This window comes from Hibiscus syriacus, unplaced genomic scaffold, assembly GCF_006381635.1.
Source record: "Hibiscus syriacus cultivar Baekdansim isolate YM2019G1 unplaced genomic scaffold, ASM638163v2 tig00110264_pilon, whole genome shotgun sequence".
Classification (NCBI taxonomy): Eukaryota; Viridiplantae; Streptophyta; class Magnoliopsida; order Malvales; family Malvaceae; genus Hibiscus; species Hibiscus syriacus.
Genome location: NW_024062653.1, coordinates 2,479,175 through 2,498,950, shown reverse-complemented (window position 1 = coordinate 2,498,950; position 19,776 = coordinate 2,479,175). Strand labels below are relative to the sequence as shown.

The 19,776-nt window shown below is 33.1% G+C and overlaps 2 protein-coding genes and 1 pseudogene across 2 annotated transcripts in view; all 3 read left to right on the top strand.

Moving 5' to 3' along the window:
- The first annotated feature begins 1,485 nt into the window (after positions 1-1,485).
- On the top strand, positions 1,486-2,470 carry LOC120115527 (annotated as a pseudogene).
- A 4,501-nt stretch (positions 2,471-6,971) lies between these two features.
- On the top strand, positions 6,972-16,622 carry LOC120115450. The gene is made up of 18 exons (XM_039136170.1): positions 6,972-7,255; positions 7,942-8,163; positions 8,577-8,672; positions 9,580-9,632; positions 9,871-9,967; positions 10,082-10,155; positions 11,005-11,107; positions 12,024-12,134; positions 12,356-12,432; positions 13,136-13,202; positions 14,007-14,072; positions 14,647-14,754; positions 14,895-15,025; positions 15,222-15,288; positions 15,405-15,472; positions 15,555-15,648; positions 15,852-15,919; positions 16,046-16,622. The coding sequence occupies exons 1-18, from the start codon at positions 7,106-7,108 to the stop codon at positions 16,383-16,385; spliced, it is 1,992 nt and encodes a 663-aa protein (XP_038992101.1). The 5' UTR covers positions 6,972-7,105; the 3' UTR covers positions 16,386-16,622.
- LOC120115451 (caffeoylshikimate esterase-like) overlaps positions 8,845-19,776 on the top strand; it is a 35,001-nt gene continuing 24,069 nt past the window's right edge. Inside the window, exons 1-3 of the mRNA XM_039136171.1 lie at positions 8,845-8,848; positions 12,697-12,699; positions 12,752-12,759. Coding sequence (XP_038992102.1) covers positions 12,757-12,759 — 3 coding nt within the window. The 5' untranslated portion in view covers positions 8,845-8,848; positions 12,697-12,699; positions 12,752-12,756. The remainder of the gene's footprint in view (positions 8,849-12,696; positions 12,700-12,751; positions 12,760-19,776) is intronic.

The window sequence follows — 19,776 nt, the reverse complement described above, 5'->3', positions numbered from 1 at the left end:
CCTAATTCACTGCAGAGGTGTAATGTCTTAGTTAGGTGAAATCCAACTATATTAATACTTGGGATAGCATCTATTTCTACATCATATTTGTAGCTTTGTTTTAACGAATGCTTATTTTCATGATAATAATAATGCATATCTTCGATTTTTCTGTTGTTGAATTTGCCGTGTGTTCTCTTCATAAATTTTTTTGGTACCCTCGCAAATATCATTCGTCTTGTGATATATTTTCATCGAGATTGATTAGGTAATGATATCTTATGTTCGTTGGATACTTTGCTCAAATATTTAATTTAATATTTCTATGTATGTATGTTGAATACTCGAATGGTTATTATCAACACGGGTTGGTTCAAGTGGTAAGCAGCTTGATTCCGTTTAAGCAATGTCTCAGGTTTGAGTTATTGTATGTAGAAAATCCCTGCTTGGAGACTCATCCACCAAAATCAGGTGTGCGACACTGGTCGGTTCGAATTAGTCAGGGCAAAACCTTAGATCCGAGAGGTCAACCAAAAAATAAAATACTCGAATGGTTCCTGATTTGAATGAAATTCTACTAAAATACAATGATAATGATCTTCTGATAGTTAATTTTTAGCAAGAACAATCATCTTTCTCACAAAGAAGTCCTAACATAAAAGAAAAAGAATTGTGAATATCGAAGGCATATCTTAAAATAGTTATATATACGTTATGCTTTTCTTTATCCATTACAACTTTGAATGAATTTCAACATGAATCTTTAGATTCTCCTGCTAATATGAACATTTCTCACGGGGTTTTAATATAGTGTTATTTTTCAGTTGACCAAGCTAATGCATTATAATATATATTTATAATTTTTTAGATGTAATTTTATAACAATCGTTTAACTTAAAATTTAAGATAATGAAATAATAAAATTTATAATATCGTTTATTTCACTATAAACAGATTATGGAAATTATTTTCAGAAAAAAACTTATTAAATATCATAAAATGATTTACACAACATTAATCAAACTGTAACACTCTAATTTAGGGGTTATGTTTCTTCTATATTAAATATGATACTGAATAAGTTATAAACTACTTTGTATTGTGATTTTTTATATAATATTTTTTATCAAATGAGAATTAAAAAAAAAGAAATCCGTTTTTGAATTACTAAATATTTTTTTAGTACATAAATTAAGAAAGTGAAATATTTTATCACATGGATAAATATGTGTATTGGATTTATAAAGCTAAGATAAGTGATTGATTGAATACAAGGGAGTGATTTGTTTATATATATATATATATATATTTCAAGATAAGAGATAAGTGATTGATCGAATACAGGGGGTAATTTATTTATATATATACCAAGATAAGGGATGAGTGATTGATTTAAAGAAATAATTCTTTTATTATTATTTTATTCAAAACATTTAGAAACACAAATTTATAAAATATTTTGGGTTTTGTTTTATAATATTTTTTTAACGTGATTGGCCATTGTTTATGGAATTCCGATATATCTCTAACATAAGGATTTGCTTGGCCAAAGGAGAAAAGAAAAGGTTTTGGTGGAGAAATTTGTCTATGAAGAGATGGTATTTTTTGGTTTTTAAGACTACCCCTTCTTCACCCCAAGGAACCAAGTGTTTCCATTTTTCTTTTCTATTCAGAAACATGGGTTGTTACCCTGATAAACCAGCCCTCATCGATGCTGATACTGATGAAACTCTCTCCTTCTCTCAACTCAAATCCATTGTCCTCAAGCTCTCCCATGCTTTTCTCGATCTGGGTGTCAACAGAACCGATCGAGTCATGATCTTTGCACCCAATTCTATCCACTTTCCTCTTGCTTTCTTCGATGTAACTGCCATAGGCGCCATTGCTACGACGATCAAACCCTTGTATATTCTCCATGAACTCTCCAAACAAGTCAAAGATTCCAATCCCAAGCTTGTTGTGACTGTCCCGGAGTTGTTGGACAAGGTTAAGGGTGTTGTTTTAACACTGTAATTTCATTGCAACGGCTTTGATGGTAACCATGGATCAAGAACTTGCGGGGAATATGCATCGGGTTTACTTGTGTGTATTGTCAATGTTCCATGTGTTTGGGCTGGCAGTTATAGCTTACGGGCAGCTATAGAAGGGGAATTCGTTGGTGTCAATGTCCAGGTTTGACTTTGGGATGTTTTTTAGGAATATAGAGAAGTATAGAATAACTCATTTATGGGTTGTGCATCCGATCGTGCTTGCCATGGCTAAGCAGATTGTTGTTAACAAGTTTGATCTTTCTTTGGTGAGGCAAATCGGTTCTGGTACTGCTCTTCTGAGGAAGGAAATGATGGAAGGTAAAGATATACGATCTGTCCGGCTCAGCTATTGCGGCGGCCTTCATAACTACGCCCTTTGTACCATCAATAGGTTGCGATTGGGTTGCCAAATCCAACCCGGGAGCTTGGTTGATTCTTCATTCCGACGCTTTAAGGCCTGAGAGCTGGTTGCTTTGGGGAAAGCTCAAGCATTAACCCGAACCCTAGTGGCTTTGTAATGAGCTGCAGAAGTCCACGGGGGAAAGGGAGAGCAGCAAACCGTCGGTGCAACTGGCCATGCGACACGTAACATGCATAGAGGATGCTGCCATCTTCATGGCACTCGTGGCTGCCGTTGACCATAGCTTTGGTCTTTGGTTCATTGCCACATGATACAACTAGATTTAATAATTAAGAGTGGTGCATGCAAGGGACACTCCATGTGAGTTATGTGGCAATGCTTCACACATCAATTATTTGAAAAATGGAGTTTTGATTCCCAAAAAGGAAAATCACGTGGTTGGTTATTAAAATAAGTGGAAAATCATCATGAGTCCTCAGGGCTTGGTAAGAACTTAGTCTTGTCTCATAGTTTCCTCTAGTTTTAGTTTATGACTAAGTAGTGCAATTAATTTGGTTTAATCCCTATTTTTAATGATTAATTATTAAAGTAGCCCCACAAGTATTCTATTATACTAATTGGGTTTCTAAATTATTATTTCAATTCTAATAAGCTATCTTTATGGCGAGGAAAATTATTTGGATACGATTTAGTAATTTTGATGGTCTGGATCGAGAGGAAAATATTGGAAGTTGAATCAAAGATCGAGGGCGTTCGAATGGAATTTAAATGGTCGATCAGTATTGTACGAAAATCGAGGTAATATTTTACTACCTCTTTATGCTTTATGGAACATGTTGATATTGGTAAATGCATGAATAAGATTATGTTGATCACTTTTGTGGAGTTGAATAATTTATACACTAGATATGAATATGGTAGAAATTCTGTAACTGAATACGGATCGAATGACTAATATAAGAGCTTGAGAAATTGTTAGAATTAAATTACAAGTTTGTGATTGGTGATAAAGAAATCAACTCTGGATTTGTAACTTATGTTTTATATCATCAAAGGTTAAATATTAAAGGTACTTGGATGGGAAATTATTAGAATACTTCGGTAGGATAAAATTACGAAAATACCTTTATATTGTAAGATGACAAGAATTGTCCCTAGAAGTTGGTTAATAAATCTGAAAAGAGATATTGATATGATAAAATTACTGATGTGCATAAGAAATGCTAGTTTTGTATAGGAAATGCAGATAACCGGTTTTTAACCCCAAGAGGGTTTATGCAAGATACTAGAAGTCTGTTAAGGAATCATTTCAAGATCAGAGAAGGTTCGGGAAAACAATTAATTATAGAATTTCCAAATTATATTATTTTCGTTAAGAGATAATACCGAAATTATCTGGTTACGAAATTACAAAAATACCTTTGAGAGGTAATAATAGTCCAAGTTGACTCTGAACTAGCAGGTAACCTGAGAATTTGTAATTAAACCGATAAATTACTGATTTAATGGTTGAGATTCTACTTTTGTATGGAAATTCCTAATAATTCGTTAGTAATGTTTGAAAAGACTTTTAACCTGGAAATCTCCGAGTTATGAGTAAATACCTGAAAAATAAATTATCAATGGTGCTATTTTGTCAGAGTTGTTTGAAATGACTGGAAAAGATGATACGTTTGAATTAAATGATAATATCAGATGGAAGGAAATGATTGGAATACACTGAATCTGTAAGATGACCAAAATACCCCTATAATGGAAATGGTTAAAGAATATCACAAAGCCAGGAATGAATGGACATCCTCAAGCTTTGAAATAAATGGAAGAACATTGAGCATAAAAATGTCCAAAATACCCTTATGACCAAGGATAAGTAAATGAATTGGATTCATTAAGGAATCCAAATAAACATGGATGTTGCATGTTTTTTTAAAAAGTTATGGAACATAGTTTAAGTCGGTCGACCAACGTTAATTCTATGTCAGTACATGAATGGCATAAATACCACTTGAATGTTTGTTTGTCTTCTCAAATTGGGATTGATGATAATTATGGAAGTACTCAGCTCAGTTTAACGTTAGAGCACATTCGATATTAAGAAGTGGATATTAGTGAGATAAATCAACCACGAACACAAAATAATGATTTTAGTAAATGCCCAAAGAGAACTAAGTGAAAGTACAACATGTATCCGAAACGCGGAAGCATCTGAATTACTCAGAAATATTCTAAAGTAACTGGGTTATTGATTTGACTACTAAAAGAAATGAGTAACTTTAATGACTGAGAATTTAGTAAGTGATTGAATGAGTCTGAGAACTCCAATGATATTGCATGATGTATGATTACTATGGGTTATGAACCAAGAATTAAATACGTTGACAATTCGTGATATTGTTGCCATGTGGATAGAAATAAAGATTATTTGTATTCTATATTGCTTCCTTTAGATGTATTCAGCGATGATTTTGAAGATGATTTATAAACAAGAATTGTTGGTATTAAAGTGTGAATACCCTGGAAGGACAATGAATTGACCAGTTGAAATACATCAGTTTTAGGAGTTGTTGATAGTCCGATCGATTGACATGGATGGTAAGTGCCCTGAATCTTTGTTCTTACTTTATCAGCTCAAATTACTCTGGTCATACTTGAACACTTTCCTGAGATATATGAATCATAGAGGGATTCGAAAATATCAACCTTAAATATTTGATTAGATTGGTTATTAATCGATTCACTTCAATATGAACTCGTTCATAGAATCAGATCAAATTTCATAAGTTTCGTGTTATCCAGACTGATAACTACAATGACCTCTAAAAACACTTGGATTCTCTAGTGTGTTCCCTACGTACTATTTAATTGTTTTATCTGTTTTGAAATATGGTACACTGAAATCTATGGTTTACTGCTTATTGATACACCACTTACTGGTGATGATTTATAGACTATGACTGATATATGATTATTGGTTTTCACTGATATATGATAACGATGATTACAGATTTATGAAATTTATGCTTACTGCATAAATTGTATTTTTAAAATACTGATTTTGGATGGATTGAATTACAGAGTATAGCTCTGACCGAGCTGATAAACCTTACGGACCTAATGTGACTCTTGGGTAGGCTCACAGTCCCCAATATGCTCCATTAGGTTGGCTTCCTTTGCTGTGTGCTTAGGGTAAGCCCTACGGACTTATGGACTTAAGGATATAGGCCCCAAAGCCTATCCTTAGGTTGGCTTCCTTTTCGCTGTATGCTTAAGGTAAGCCCTATGGACACAGTTCTGGGAACTGCGGATGGTGTACAAGAGAATGATTTAAACTACGAGTTTCAAAAGTTAAACTTCATTATGATTTTATGAGATTTACTGAATTATCATTTGATTGGTGTACCTATTATGATTTTATCGTACTGATGGAACACACTAGACATCCTATTCGACCTCATGAAAACGTGGTTGTATGAAAGGTTTCTTATGAACTGAGATTCATGGCTTCTACTCGATGAACTACTAATAGAACCCTATATTATTCCACAATTGGTATACGTTTGATTCAATGAGGAAATTATGGCTTCCCATTTATCTACATGTCATGTAGCATCATCTGGTAGTTCTGTATTACTGAGTTTTCCGAAGCTCACTCTATTACTCACCATTGCAGGTTAAAATATTGTACCAGTACAACTATCAACATCAGTAAGGGAGTTCTTCCGACGTTGCTTGCAGAGTATGGTACATGTGATTAGGGGGCATGTAATTGTATTTTGCTTTATATATGAGTCTGAAAATCTGTTTTATTTCGAATACTGATAAATTTTATTTTGTACTCATAAAAGATTTATGAGTTTACATGTTTTAAGAAAAGTTTTAAATTTTTCGCTATTTTTTTCGGTGGGTTGCTCCGGTGGCCCTAATGTGACACTCCAGATCGGATCGGACTATCCGCATCGGTCTGAGGGGGTTACACAAACACTAGAAAATGCTATAAAACATAACCCAAACATGGAGGTTGACTCAATGTCAATGTGTGCGTGCTTGATTCCCTAAGTTCTACGTTCAAAAATCCCCCTAACATTATTATTGTATCTTTCTTAGTAATATTTTTCTTTAATCAGATAGTGACATATGTTATTATTTTGTTGGAAGATAAATAATTAAATAAATTTAAATTATAGAAAATATCATTTAATCTAATGGTGACATGTGTCATTATCCGATTAGATGATTAAATTTATTGAATTAAATTAAATTAAAATTATGATCAAATTGATAGAATTTACAAGTATTGAAGATCAAATATGTAATTATACTAATTTTGTTAACTGTCATGTAAGCACTCTTGTTAAATATTAACGACGAGTGGATATATTGAAACCAATTAAATAGTTAAGTGGTCATATTGACTCAAATTTGAAAATAGTGACCATGTTTACACAAACGCCATAGTTAGGTTGTCGTTTAAGAAATTATCCTATAATTAATTAATATTTTAAGATAAAAAATCTATCAAACTTTTAAGAGGACGAAGCATGTGCGGGGTCAAACGACGTCACATCAATCTGTCTAACCCCCATGGTTTCATTTTTCTCTGTCACCCGAAACAAAAATACAATAAACAATTGAAAGAACATTTCCCCAATTCTGTCTTATTTATCTCCAAAACCCTAAAATTCCCTCGAACAAAAATACTTAACCCTAATTGCGTTGATCGGAGAAAAGAAACATAATGTCGTGGCTGAAAACGGCGGTGAACAAAGCGGTGGAGGTTGGGAACACCAGTAGCATCACTCGAAACCTAAAAAACTATGCTGATACTGTTGTTCATCATGCTGGCCAAGCTGTCGCTGAAGGAGCCAAGCTCTTTCAAGATCGCACTGTAAGCTCTCCCTCTTCATTTTTAACTATTATTTATTTACATGTTGAGGTGTGTATGTTGCCATTTCAGGTAAATTGTTTGCTAGTTTGAAAAGTATCCATGCTGGCATTTCTTTCCTTCTTTCTTAATTTGGAATTTTAGAGTAATTTTGTGAGAAATTGTGTGTTATCATTAAATTGCGATATTTTAGTTTTAGTGTTCTCATTTTGGTTTCCAACTGCTTGACTGTTTTGGCTGTTCAATTAGAATATAATGAAATGTATGTTTTTTAATCTAAAAAACATTTTTTTTTAAATCAACAAAATGCGATTTAAAATTAATCTACAATACCAGAAATGTCCCTCTTTGGCAGAACAAATTCTATACACTGGTCTGCTTCTATATGTACGTATCAGTGTACTTTATGTTAATTTAATTGGATTTAGCAATTTCTCTTTCAAGTAGTGGTGCTAAGAGGAAAAATTGATCTAATGTTAAATTTGACTTGTAATGTTGTAAAATGGTATTAATTAAGAGCTTTATGATCTAGTTGGTTATCATATTAAAGGCAGCTAGTATTTCTCACTTGATTTAATGCACTAGTAGTTAGTTTTCCCCCCTCCTTGTTTACATTCACTGATACTTTTTCCTGTTGTGGGATCTTATAATATTGTTATTGGACTTGCTTAAGTTGTATGGTTATGCAGGGGTCTCGCAGTATCAAGAATTTAAGGCAAACTGTGAAAAGATTGGAGGAAGCAGCAATCTCTTGTAGGAGTCCTGAGAGAGCTATGCTGCTGAGAAGATGGTTGGTTGCACTAAAAGAAATTGAGAAGTTATCTGAAATTTCATCTGATGGCAGTCAAAATAGCCTCGATCAAATTCTTGCTTCCGATGAAGCAAAGGAGAACCTGCAGAGGCAATCAGTTGTGAGTTATTCCATTCGCTAACAAAAATACAAATTATATGCAGTGGCTTAGGTGTTACCTCCATATGCCTTATTTTACTTATTGAGTTGTAAATGATATGCTTTTGTCAATATCAGCTCAACAAGAAGATAGGTAGGTCTACTTTTTCTGAGTAGTCTGACATAAAATTATCTATTGTGTTTCTTTTGTGAGTTAGGTTAAATAGTTTAGTATCCCTAATTATTATGTCCTTATATTTCCTTTTAAGTTTTAAGTGCATTATTATTTGTTGGATTTGGAAACTAATGATGCCGTTAACTAGCTGTTGTGTGCCTGAAATAGGTTGAAGTGCTAAAATTATGCTACATTTCAAATAAGTTTCTTGTACGGTTGTACCATGACTTCCTCTTTTGATTATTTTTAATGATTGATAGGTTTTGTATTATGACTCTGATATTGGGGGTGCACCGATGAATTTTCTAGAGGTTTTCCTTCGAAGCCAGGCTTTGGAGCTCATAACAATATCTATGGTACGATTTGATAGCTTGGTCATTTGTTCATATTTTCTTTTTAATCATGATTTGTCAAGATAATGTAGAATCTTGAATATCTCATATACCTTTTTAAACGTTTATTTCCATGCTTTGCTAGCATAGTTATTGACTAATTTTATAGATGATTAAGCATTAGATGAGAGTTTGGAAAAGTCAACATTTGTGGTATGATCATTCTGGATCTAAATCTTGTACTGAAAAAATGATAAATAATAATGATAGATCATTCAAATAAAATAAAAAAGAAAATATTTTATCATGGACCTGGTGAAGTTTTTGACATTTTTTTTGATAACTGAATAATGATTTTCCACCGACTTTACTGGAAACAGTCCTTAGTCTAAAGTTATGCAAGAACTAGAGCTTTACTCTTTAAATGTTAATGTGGTAAATTGTGAAGCTACTTCTATGCCCTGTGCTATCAAAATAATCTATTTTTGACTAGATAAATTGGGTTACTGACAATGAGGAAACATTTTGAAAAGTGATACAAATGAGAACTTTAGAGATGCATTTACCAACCTCAATATGGCACTATGTAATGGTTCCATGGTTTAGGTAAATATCATTCAGTAGAAATTTTAATGATTGAATAATTTTCATAGATCATCAAAAAGCTTTTAGTTGTGATTTATCTAATTTAAGTTGTTTATAGACATGTTACCTTTTCTGCTGGAGCATCTTCATGTAAGATTGATTGTAAGTTTGATTTTCTGTAATTTTTTCTCTAGCCATGTTCATAATTTGGGAGACTGAACGATCTTTTCTATGACTGAAAGAGCTTATTATTTCCAAAAAGCATGCAACTTTTCAGTGGCACTTTTATGTTTTGTAATACCTGCTCATTTAGGTTAATGCAGGTTAAATCTCTTCTGTGATTCAGATTATTGAAGCTCCAAATGAGGAAGAGATTTCTCTGCTCCAACAGATGCTCCGGTAAATCCTCTCTTTATTACTATTGCTTTATTATAAACTGGAACACCAACATTGAGGTTTTTCCATCAGTGTTTAAAATTGACTGTTTCTAACATATGAAGAACGATTTCCGTTTCTGCATCTTCTTGTCAGTTTTGCTTGGTTAAGTGAGACAAATAATTTATTATTATGAACATTTAGCCTGAAAGTTAAATTGGATTTTTGGAAACTTTGTTCAATTAAATGATAAGGCCTGCAGGCTCTGCCTCACTGGAGGAGAAGAGGTTCACAATGCTGTAGTCAGCAGTGTACAGGATCTAGCTGCTGCCTTTTCTAGCTACCAAGATGAAGTGCTGGTAACTTGTCAAACCTATGCTACATTTAGAATGCAATTTGGAAAGATTCAAATTTTACTTATTTCTCTTCCCCCACCCCCCAAAAAAAATCTTTTCAAACATGGTAATTTGTAGGTGAAGCGAGAGGAACTGCTTCAGTTTGTTCAAAGTGCCATAACAGGGTTGAAAATCAGTGCAGATCTATTAAGGTAGTTCAAAACAAAGAGCTTCCATTTCCTGGCCTTCAGCCTGTATTATAATGTGCACACTTTGCTGTCATGTTTTCTCTACTTTGGCTTTGGGTTCTCAATTCATGTTTCTGACAATTCCAAATTCTTGTGTATTTCTGACCTATGTTACTTTGGCTCTTCATTTTTTCCTAAAATTCCCATGTTTGACACTCATAACCAACATTAATATGGATCTGGGCATGCAGGTATGATTCTCTAATTATATATATATATATATATATATATATTGAAGTGTAGGAGTTTGTTCAATCTTGTAATCTGGTTCTTGTGAATAAAAGTTTTCTTGGCTCTCTTTTCCTCCTTCGTTGTTCCTTCATGTTACTCTCATAACATGGAGGGATTGAAGGAGGATTTTAATGAGGCCTCTTTCTATCAAAAAAAAAATATATATATATATTGAAAAAAGTAGAGCATAACCCTTGTCGGGTAATACCCGTATCCCGATTTTGAGTAACATAGCTTCTGCCAGTATCTAATTGAAATTTTCTTTCCTAATTGTACATATACTGTATTTTTCCTCTCATAAAATAAGTTTTAACTTCTAATATCTAGCTAAGAAATTTCTGTTATGTGTGAATTAAATTTACATCTGGTCATATTTTGCACGTGCCAAGTTTGCATCTATGTTAGCATAAATCTACTCGCTCTTCCTATTTTAATAAGGTAGGAATTGCTCCCATGATTTTTGGTTCATGTTCTGTATCCACTGTGTTTGCCTGAAATTTTTAGGATTTTGATGCCTGAGGTGCTTGATTGACTAGCTGAAGCAAGAGAAATTAAAATTTCTTCTTTTATCTCCAATGACAGAATGGATAGTGAAGCTTCTGATTTGAAGAAAAAACTCAGTAAGCTGAGCACACTAGAAGGTAATGATAATGAAGATGACAATTCTACTAAAGTAACTATTGAGGTAAGCAGTAAATTTGATTTGAGTTATAGAGAACTTTGCTCATCCATTGTAGTAGTTTGAAAGCTGTAGTGTGTTGGGTAGAAAATCTGGTATTACGTCAGGGAAACAATTTTTAAGATTCCTGTTAAGCTTTTAATCTAGACAAATCAAATTTCTCGTAGAACAATATACCGTTTCATTTTGTTGTTTATCTTGAAATTGTTTGATGTGAATTATTTCCTTTTGCTTCATGATTGGTCATGCATATATTACTTCAAGAAGTCACTTGTCGAATAGACTGTTTTCACTTGATAAAAATTCAAAAGAATGTAGTAGAAACACCGGGATTGCTTACCGAACTAAACGTTATTTACTATTCCTTTGCCACAAAATGGCATGTTCTGGGTGTTTTCTAGATGGTTCTCTTACCCCCCCCCCCTTAATGTTGCATCTGTTATTTGTTTGCCAAACCACTGTAATTGTGTGTAGGTACCTGAATGATGATATACTATCATTGTTGAGAATACTTTATATATATATATTACTTTTATCTGATTAGCTTCCTCAATTTGATGCATCTTGATAATTCATGTATTGGAAACAAAAAACCAACTGTCATAGTTGAGATAAGAAAAATTTAAAGGTTTTCCGAGCGCCATAACATATAGAGTAAAATATAAGCTTAAATATGTCGACACATTTGATGACAAATTGACAATAAGGCTCTGTTGATATCTAATTAAATGGGCTCTTGTCGACAGTTTGGCATCAAGTTGACAAGGCCTATGCCTCTCCAAAGAAATATGGAAAATTTATATTTTTTGAAGCTACTCATGATTTTGATTTACCCTCTGATTATTGACATTCAATGATCTTTACTGTGGCTATGTTTCCCTGAAAGAAACTATGAAAGTTGACCACGTTATCTTTGTGGTAGGCTCTGAAAGAAGCACTTGCAGATATACGAAACTGTTCAACATTGGAAAAGACTTTGCTGAGAAAGAAGTCTTTTAACAATGGAGACTCTCCTGAGCTTCACTCTCTTAAGGTAGAAATTTCTTGACATTTGGTGTCCTGATAATGTTTTAATAAGCATGAAATATGTATAAGCAACCTGCTTTCTGTTAAAGTTTGGTTCCTCTATCTAAAATATTTAATTTGGTATTTATTACCTTTCTGCAATTCAAGCTAAAAATTTAGAAGATGGGTATCTGTTTTCGCGGATGCAGCATTTTATAATTTGCCACTTTATATTGTTTCTTTGAGTAGGTTGATAAGTTGAAGGTCTTATCAGAATCTCTTGCCAGCTCTTGTGCAAAAGCTGAGAAACGAATTTCAGATCACAGGTACTTTAGATAAAAAATTTAGTGTCATTCTGAATGATATTTGATTTTATCAATGCAGTTACTTTAGATAAAAAGTTAACAGCTCTTAATACATTTTTTTATATTAAAGGGTTAGAGCAGTCCCAGCTGATTCTTTTTATTTCCTAACATTTAGGTATCTCATTAGGTACTATAAGAAATTTTGCAGCTATTTATTTTCGGTGTGAAGAAATTGTGAAATGTACTACGACCTTTTTAGATGTATCCTATTTGAGAACGTCTGAGGAAGTATGAAGCATTGTTAAGCAAACATGGATCGATACTATTAACGGATGACCAGAATTCATGGTTGCTTTAAAGGATGTCTGCTGAAGTCTTTGGTGTGATTTTATATTTATTATGCCTTATGTATGACCTTTGACTTAAATTTCCTTGTTGATCTTATTTATTATTGGTAAGGAAAAGGTTGCCCTTGGGTTATGCTATTTGGCCCAAATGTTTTTAATCCCGTCACTGGTGAATTCTTGGGATGCTTTCCTGGAATATTTATACTTCTACATAAGAGAATAGCTGGATTTTGGATGAAATCCTTGAAGACAACACTGAAGCAAGACATAAAGCAATCTGAACCTCTTTATAACTGATTCTGCTTAGAATTATAAAAAAAATATTTACTTGAAAAATTTAAGAGTTGCATACTGGTAATTCGTTTTGTTATTGGCAGACTTCAGAAGGAGGAGGCGCTAGCTATTCGTGTGTCTAAAGCAACTGATGCTGAAGGAAAAGAGAAGGTTGTATACTCGCACTGATGTGTTCTCTGTCTGCACTGCTAGATAAAAATGAAAATCTTATCATCTTGCTATTTAGGTTAGAGTACAATATTGCAAGAAGTTGTCTCTGGAATTTGATATCTAGCTACCTGTTTTCTTAATCTGTATGAAAAAAACGTGTTAAAATCAAGACTAGTTGAGTTAGATCCACTGCAGATGATTTGTGTACACTTCCTAATCCTAAATCTTCAATTCAGTGCCTTTAAGAATAAGACTTAATGACATGGCAGGTTTAATATGGAACATATCAAATTATTTACGGGTTGATTTCATTTAAAATTGGCATTCAAAGGAGTAGTTATTTATTTTCATGATTTCATGCATCATGGCACTGTATAGCAGTGATTAGTGTTGTTAGATTCCATCACATGCTGTTCAAAAAGTCTCCTAGGGGACATTGGAATTGGTTAGGACACAAGACTCAATGTGTATGTCTTATTTTTGCATCTTTAGTATGTGGGTTTATGGGATAGGGGATAGCCTCCATTTATGTAGCCTAAGCATTGAGGCGCCAAATGCATGTCCATATATACCAAAAGAATAATATGTACTGTAATTTTTTTTTTAAAAAAAGGATATAGTTTCATTCTTTTAAAGGTTTATTGTTTACTTATGCCTAAACTTTTATTAGCATCATAAACTTTGTAAGCTTTTCATGGAAACAATGAAAACCATGCTTGATCTGAGCAAATATGCTCATAAATTTTGGTGTATTTAATGTTTTAGATGAGAAATGTGATTTTTTTTTTCTAATGAACAATCCAGGAAATAGTTGCTGAGATTCCAGTGCTCGAGAGACAAAGAGATGAACTTGAAGCAGAGCTGAAAAAGGTTATTCTGCTGCATGCTTTTTCTAGTTGTTCCTTACATGTTGAGAAATCTGCAACATGGTTTTGAATGTTTATTTTTATTATCTACAAATATAGCATATCATTTCATATTTGTCACACTTATAACTTTTGTTTCTTTTGTTTATACTTGTACATGTTAGAGGTGATTGTATACTTCACTGAAGCAGAGTTTTATATACTTATTTACTTTTGGGGGTGATCGGTAAAGTATTAAATATTGGAAATCAATTACTATGGCAGATATAAGAATGATTTATCCATATGTTTTATTTCATTGTAGTACTTAAATATGTTTTAATGATCATTGGCTCCTCTTGATCTGTAATGAGTGAGTACTATCTCAATCTCAAATTATGAAGTAGTGGAACTCCCATAAAACCATACAAACAAGGCGGCTTGGAAAAGTTTAGGTTTTAAATCTCCTTCAAGTTCATGCTGTAGAAAGTGCTAAATATTGGAAATCAATTACTATGGCAGATATAAGAATGATTTAGCTACCTCTTGTGTAAAGAGATGGATTCTACCCCATTGTCATTTCAGTGGAATATGTGTAGGTTAATATCTCGTTGGCTGCTGCTAATGCACGTCTACGGGATGTCCGGGATGAAAGAGATCAATTTAGTGAAGCTAACAGTCGGATTATTTCCCATTTGAAAACGAAGGTGTGCGTCTGTGTGTTTTCCCTAATTTCTATATTACTTTTATAATGCATATAAATTATCCCATCTTGATAATTTTACGGTTTGTGACTGTTATGGTTCAAAATTCAAATAGCTAAGAATTCTTTCTGATATGTTAACAGGAAGATGAACTTTCAAAATCCATTTCTGTTTGTAGAGTAGAAGCTGAAGTTCTCCATACATGGATTAATTTCTTAGAAGATACTTGGGTTATCCAGTCCACATATGCAGAAACTAAGGAAAAGCAAGTCGAGTATGTAATCTAACATTCTTTTATTCTGTTGGATAGGACAATTATGAGTCTAATTATCCTCCTTCATCGAGCCTGGTTTCAAATTCTTTTGTTTGAAGAAAGTGATTGTATGAAGTCTGCTCTCGATTCTATTAATTTAATACTCACAATACTGGATTCTGTTAACTTTTTGGTTGATACTTATTTGCATTTCCAGTGAGGAATTGCAGCAACACGAGGATTATTTTGTGAACTTGGCCATTACTCTTCTCTCTGGTTACAAGGTATTCAATGCATTCTGACGGAGGAAATACTTTGTGAACCTAAGTTGTTAAGTAACTTTTGTTTCTTCTCTCTCTCTCTCATGCATCGTTCTTGGAAAATTTTTACTTTTTTGCAGAAAGAGCTGAGCCCTGCCATCAGTCGTATCAGTAAATTCATAGAGAACCTGAAGACGTTGAAAGAAAAGTAATCCGTATCCTTCAAGTTAAATAATTCCGGCCTATTTATTTTTACTGCAATTTCTTATTCTTTGTTTCTGAAATGGCAGATTAGTGAACACATCTAAACCAAGTGGTGAGGATTCCGAAGAATTAAACCCAAGGAAACATATTGAGGAAGAATATTTGGATTATGAAGCCAAGGTACATTTAGCTCCCACTCGTTTATTTTCTTTTAGAGGGAATTTTTGCGACAATAAAAATAAAACCGTATATCGCTTAATTTATGTTTTTCTTTTCCCACTAGTTTTAAGCACCTTTCATTTTAATCCCTTTTCTCCCCTTAATTCCAAGTCAGTCCAAACCTTCAGTTTTTGAGACATTTGTTTATCGATTCCTTGTTTCAGATTATAACTACCTTCAGTGTGGTGGATAGCATGAAAGAGCAGTTTTATAAGCATGAGACACTTTCAAGGTTAGATATATATACATTTTGCATGCAAATCCATCCTTTCCAATTTCTCTGTGGACCCCCATCCTTTTGTTTTCACAATTCTGTCTAAATGAAGTTTTTAAACCCATTTTCCGGTCTCCTATCCAGGAAAGGTGGTCCTAAGGTTAAAGAGCTGTTTAATGACATTGAAAAATTAAGAACAGAATTCGAAGCTATTGAAAGGCCAGCTCTGGAAATAGAGACCCCAAAGTTTGATACTCCAAATGAGAATCTGCAGACATCTCCGGAATCAACACGACCTAAACCTGAAGCTACAAAGGATAATCCCGAAGCACAGCTGCTGCTAGACCCTGCAGCAGAATTAGCAAAGCTGGAGTCGGAGTTTGGGAAGGGTAGCCAAGACTACTCAGCCGATGAGATAGGTGATTGGGAGTTTGATGAACTTGAAAAGGAGCTGAGATCTGGTGATACTACGCCAATCAAATAGATCAGGTAAGATAACCTGTTGGAGTATTGCTCAAAATTATCTGATGATATTATAGGCAAGCACTTGTGCTAGTATGACATGTATCGGTGTACATATAACCTGCCAAAAAAGCTGCATCTTAGAATCAAGCTTTTCACTGTTTCCCCTGTAACATTGGATGGGTTTAAATTTGTTCATTCTCATGTAAATACCTGTAATGCTGGAATTCATAGAAAAGCATGAATCTGTGTTGGGTTTCGACTCTTAACAGTTTACTGCAGATTTCTCAAACTTGAATAATTTGTAGGTCGTACATTTAAAAAAGGGTTGGGTTAGAGCTGATATCAAAGGTCCGACCTTCTCTATATGGCATGCATCTAGTATAAGTTTTTTTCATATATATTTACAATACTCATTTTCCAAAATTTCTCGAACACCATTAATTTAAGAGAAAACTAGAGTAGCATGGCCGCAAAAACACGGGACATTGCTTTGGTTGAAAGTGAGATTCATCGCTAGAAAAAGGAAGGTGGATGAACTCTGAGGCTTTGAATGGGGGTTTCCCAAATGAAAATGGTGTCCTGATATAGAAATTTGGGATTTGCCTTTTCTTTAGCATAACACCATCATTTTGCAGGGGCCGCCATAGCTTTCAACAGAACCTAGTAGGGGATGGGAGGAAAAGAGTTTCTCAAACCCACCATCTCTTCCAAAAGGTTCTTTCTAGCAACTGTACTGTTTCTGGTACGTAGTTTTTCTCTGTATGTTAGGTACCGGTGTTGGCCGGATAGCCGGCAATGGTGCCCCTCTTCCGGTCCACTTTGATAAAGTCCCTACACATCTATATTCGATATTCATTTCAAATTCGAATAATGGTTCCTTTATTTAGTTATTTTCTGTGACCTGCCTTGCTAAAGACGGTCTTAAACAAGGTAGAGTTTATCATAATTATGTCCAATATCAACCTAGCAACACTCTTCTTGTTGCCTGTTTTAGACACATTTTTTCCTTAACCGCAGAGGGGGAAAGGATAGTAGGGTAAAATGGTTTCAATAATAGAGAGATGTGAGGATAAACTTGGACAAGGTAGGGTTTATCATAATTATGTCCGATGGCAAGATTTTACAAATTTGACCGTATGCAAACAAGATAGGGTTTATTATAAACCATCATATTCATTGATTGAGTAATCCGAATTGAATACATTAAAGAGGTTCATTGTGAGGTAATCTTTTTAATTCAGCTTTTTTCATTCATAAAGTTGGGATTCAAATCCCCGACATTGCAAAAGAAATTCGAGTCACTAAATTATCCGATGCCGGTCCATGGGTAGGTGTTTGCCCATGCACAGACTAAGATGTGAAATTGTTTTGAGATAAAACTACATCTGTATTTACTTTATCTATATTTTTTTAGTCCATGATTATTTGGTTAAAATTAACCTTAAAATTTAAATAGAAATCTTAGAAGGAAAAAATTGAATGTAATTATTAAATCTCAAGAACTGAAAATGGTATTGTATGAGAAGGGTGGTTTATTTATCCAGCTAAGTGAATAGAGTGTGAATAAATATTCTTAATTAATGTTGATATTTATTTAGTAATAATTAATATGGGATTTTAAAAATTAACTTGGATCGGGGTTTAATCAGTGATTGATTCAAAGACATGTCAAATGAATTTTTGACTGCTTTGTTAAAAAGTTTGAAAAAAGTTGAGGTCAATCTTTAGGCAAGATAATCTCTGATGTTCCTCCTCCATCGGTTACAACCATAGTTAATAAAGAAATTATGTAATATCTGATTAATGTTATTTCTGTTTGAGCAAAAACAAATTTGAATGTACATTTTGGGAATATAACATTAAATATTATAAATTAAATTATATTGCTCGATGAACGAATTTAATAAAATTTTCTCTAAAGAGAGAATTTATAGAATACCTTGATAAATAACAAAATGTGATGAGGTTGTCCGTAAAATGAATATAGGTTTGTGGGGTTGGGAAAACACAAATTGGTGGTTAAAGCAAGTGTGGGGGTGGGGTTAGGGTTAAGCCAAAGCCGAATGCCAAAAGAAAAGCAGTGTGATGCAAATGGAAGGCCTCGAGCTTCACAGCATATTCTGCCATCCACCTTCCACTGTCGGTTCATCTGCTCCTTTCTTAACCGATGCCAACAACTCATCCACTCCTCTTTCTTTTTAAACAAAACAAATGCCTATTTCTATATGAATTCAATTTAGAGTTAATGATGAATGTCTTTTGGATCGAGTAGTAAGAAATTTATCACTGTTTAGGATTTTAAATTCGATTCTTATAAATGAAAAATGAATGCGTTGAGAGGTGGTATTGCTCTTTAAGATAAGGTTTCATCATTTTTAACTTAATCAAGATTTAATTAAAAATGAGTTAATTGTTTGTCATGTTTATTTATAAATTATATGTCATGTTCATTTATGCTCTCCGTCATTACATTCTTTATCTATTTACATTTAGAATTAAAAATTCGTTTTTTTTTCTACTTTAGGAGGCGTTAGATTTTTTAGTAAAGTCGATATATAAATTATAATGTTGTAAATGGAGTAAATTAGATCGATATGATTGTCTTGTGATAATTTTATAATATTTAATATGAATTAATTAATTAATTAATTAATTAATTAATTAATTAATTAATTACTAAAAATAAAAGTACTACCTTTATTATTTTAGTTGTTCTTTTAGCAGCCATTAGAGCACACATGCGGACAGAAGTTGTTTCCAGCAATAATATTTATGGTAATAAATGATGCTTGAAACCTGGTTTTGAAATTCGGGCTGCTCTCTTATTTCAACCTTTTGCCCTACATATCCCATAAATATCTATATGTTTCACTTATGTTATTCGAATTCGAATAAATATTAAAAATAAATATACTTTTATATTAAACATGTTTAATTTTTTTATTAATTTTGGGTGAATACAAGTTAATATTTATTTAAATATTTAATAATAAACATTTATACTCCTAATATATGTGGTGCTCAAACTTTAGATTTTAAAAAATAACAATAATTTTTTTAACTATTAGAATTATTTGATTTGTGCTATATATATTCAATTCGAATGAAGCCATTAAATACGAGTATGTATTTGCAGACCCAACTATTAGGGGGAGCGCCTGAGCAGGGCCCCCATTTTTTCATCTTTATAATTAGGTCCTTAATTTTTTAAATCTTATTTTCACCTTTATAATTGAGGTCCTAATATTATTCAATCTAACTTTTTATCTTTATAATTGAAATCTGTAACTTTTTTCAATCCCTTTTTTACCTTTATAATTGAGGACCTTAATTTTATAATCTCACTTTTAACTTTATAATCGAGGCTTTTAAGTTTTTTTCAATCTCACTTTTTACCTTTATAATTGAGA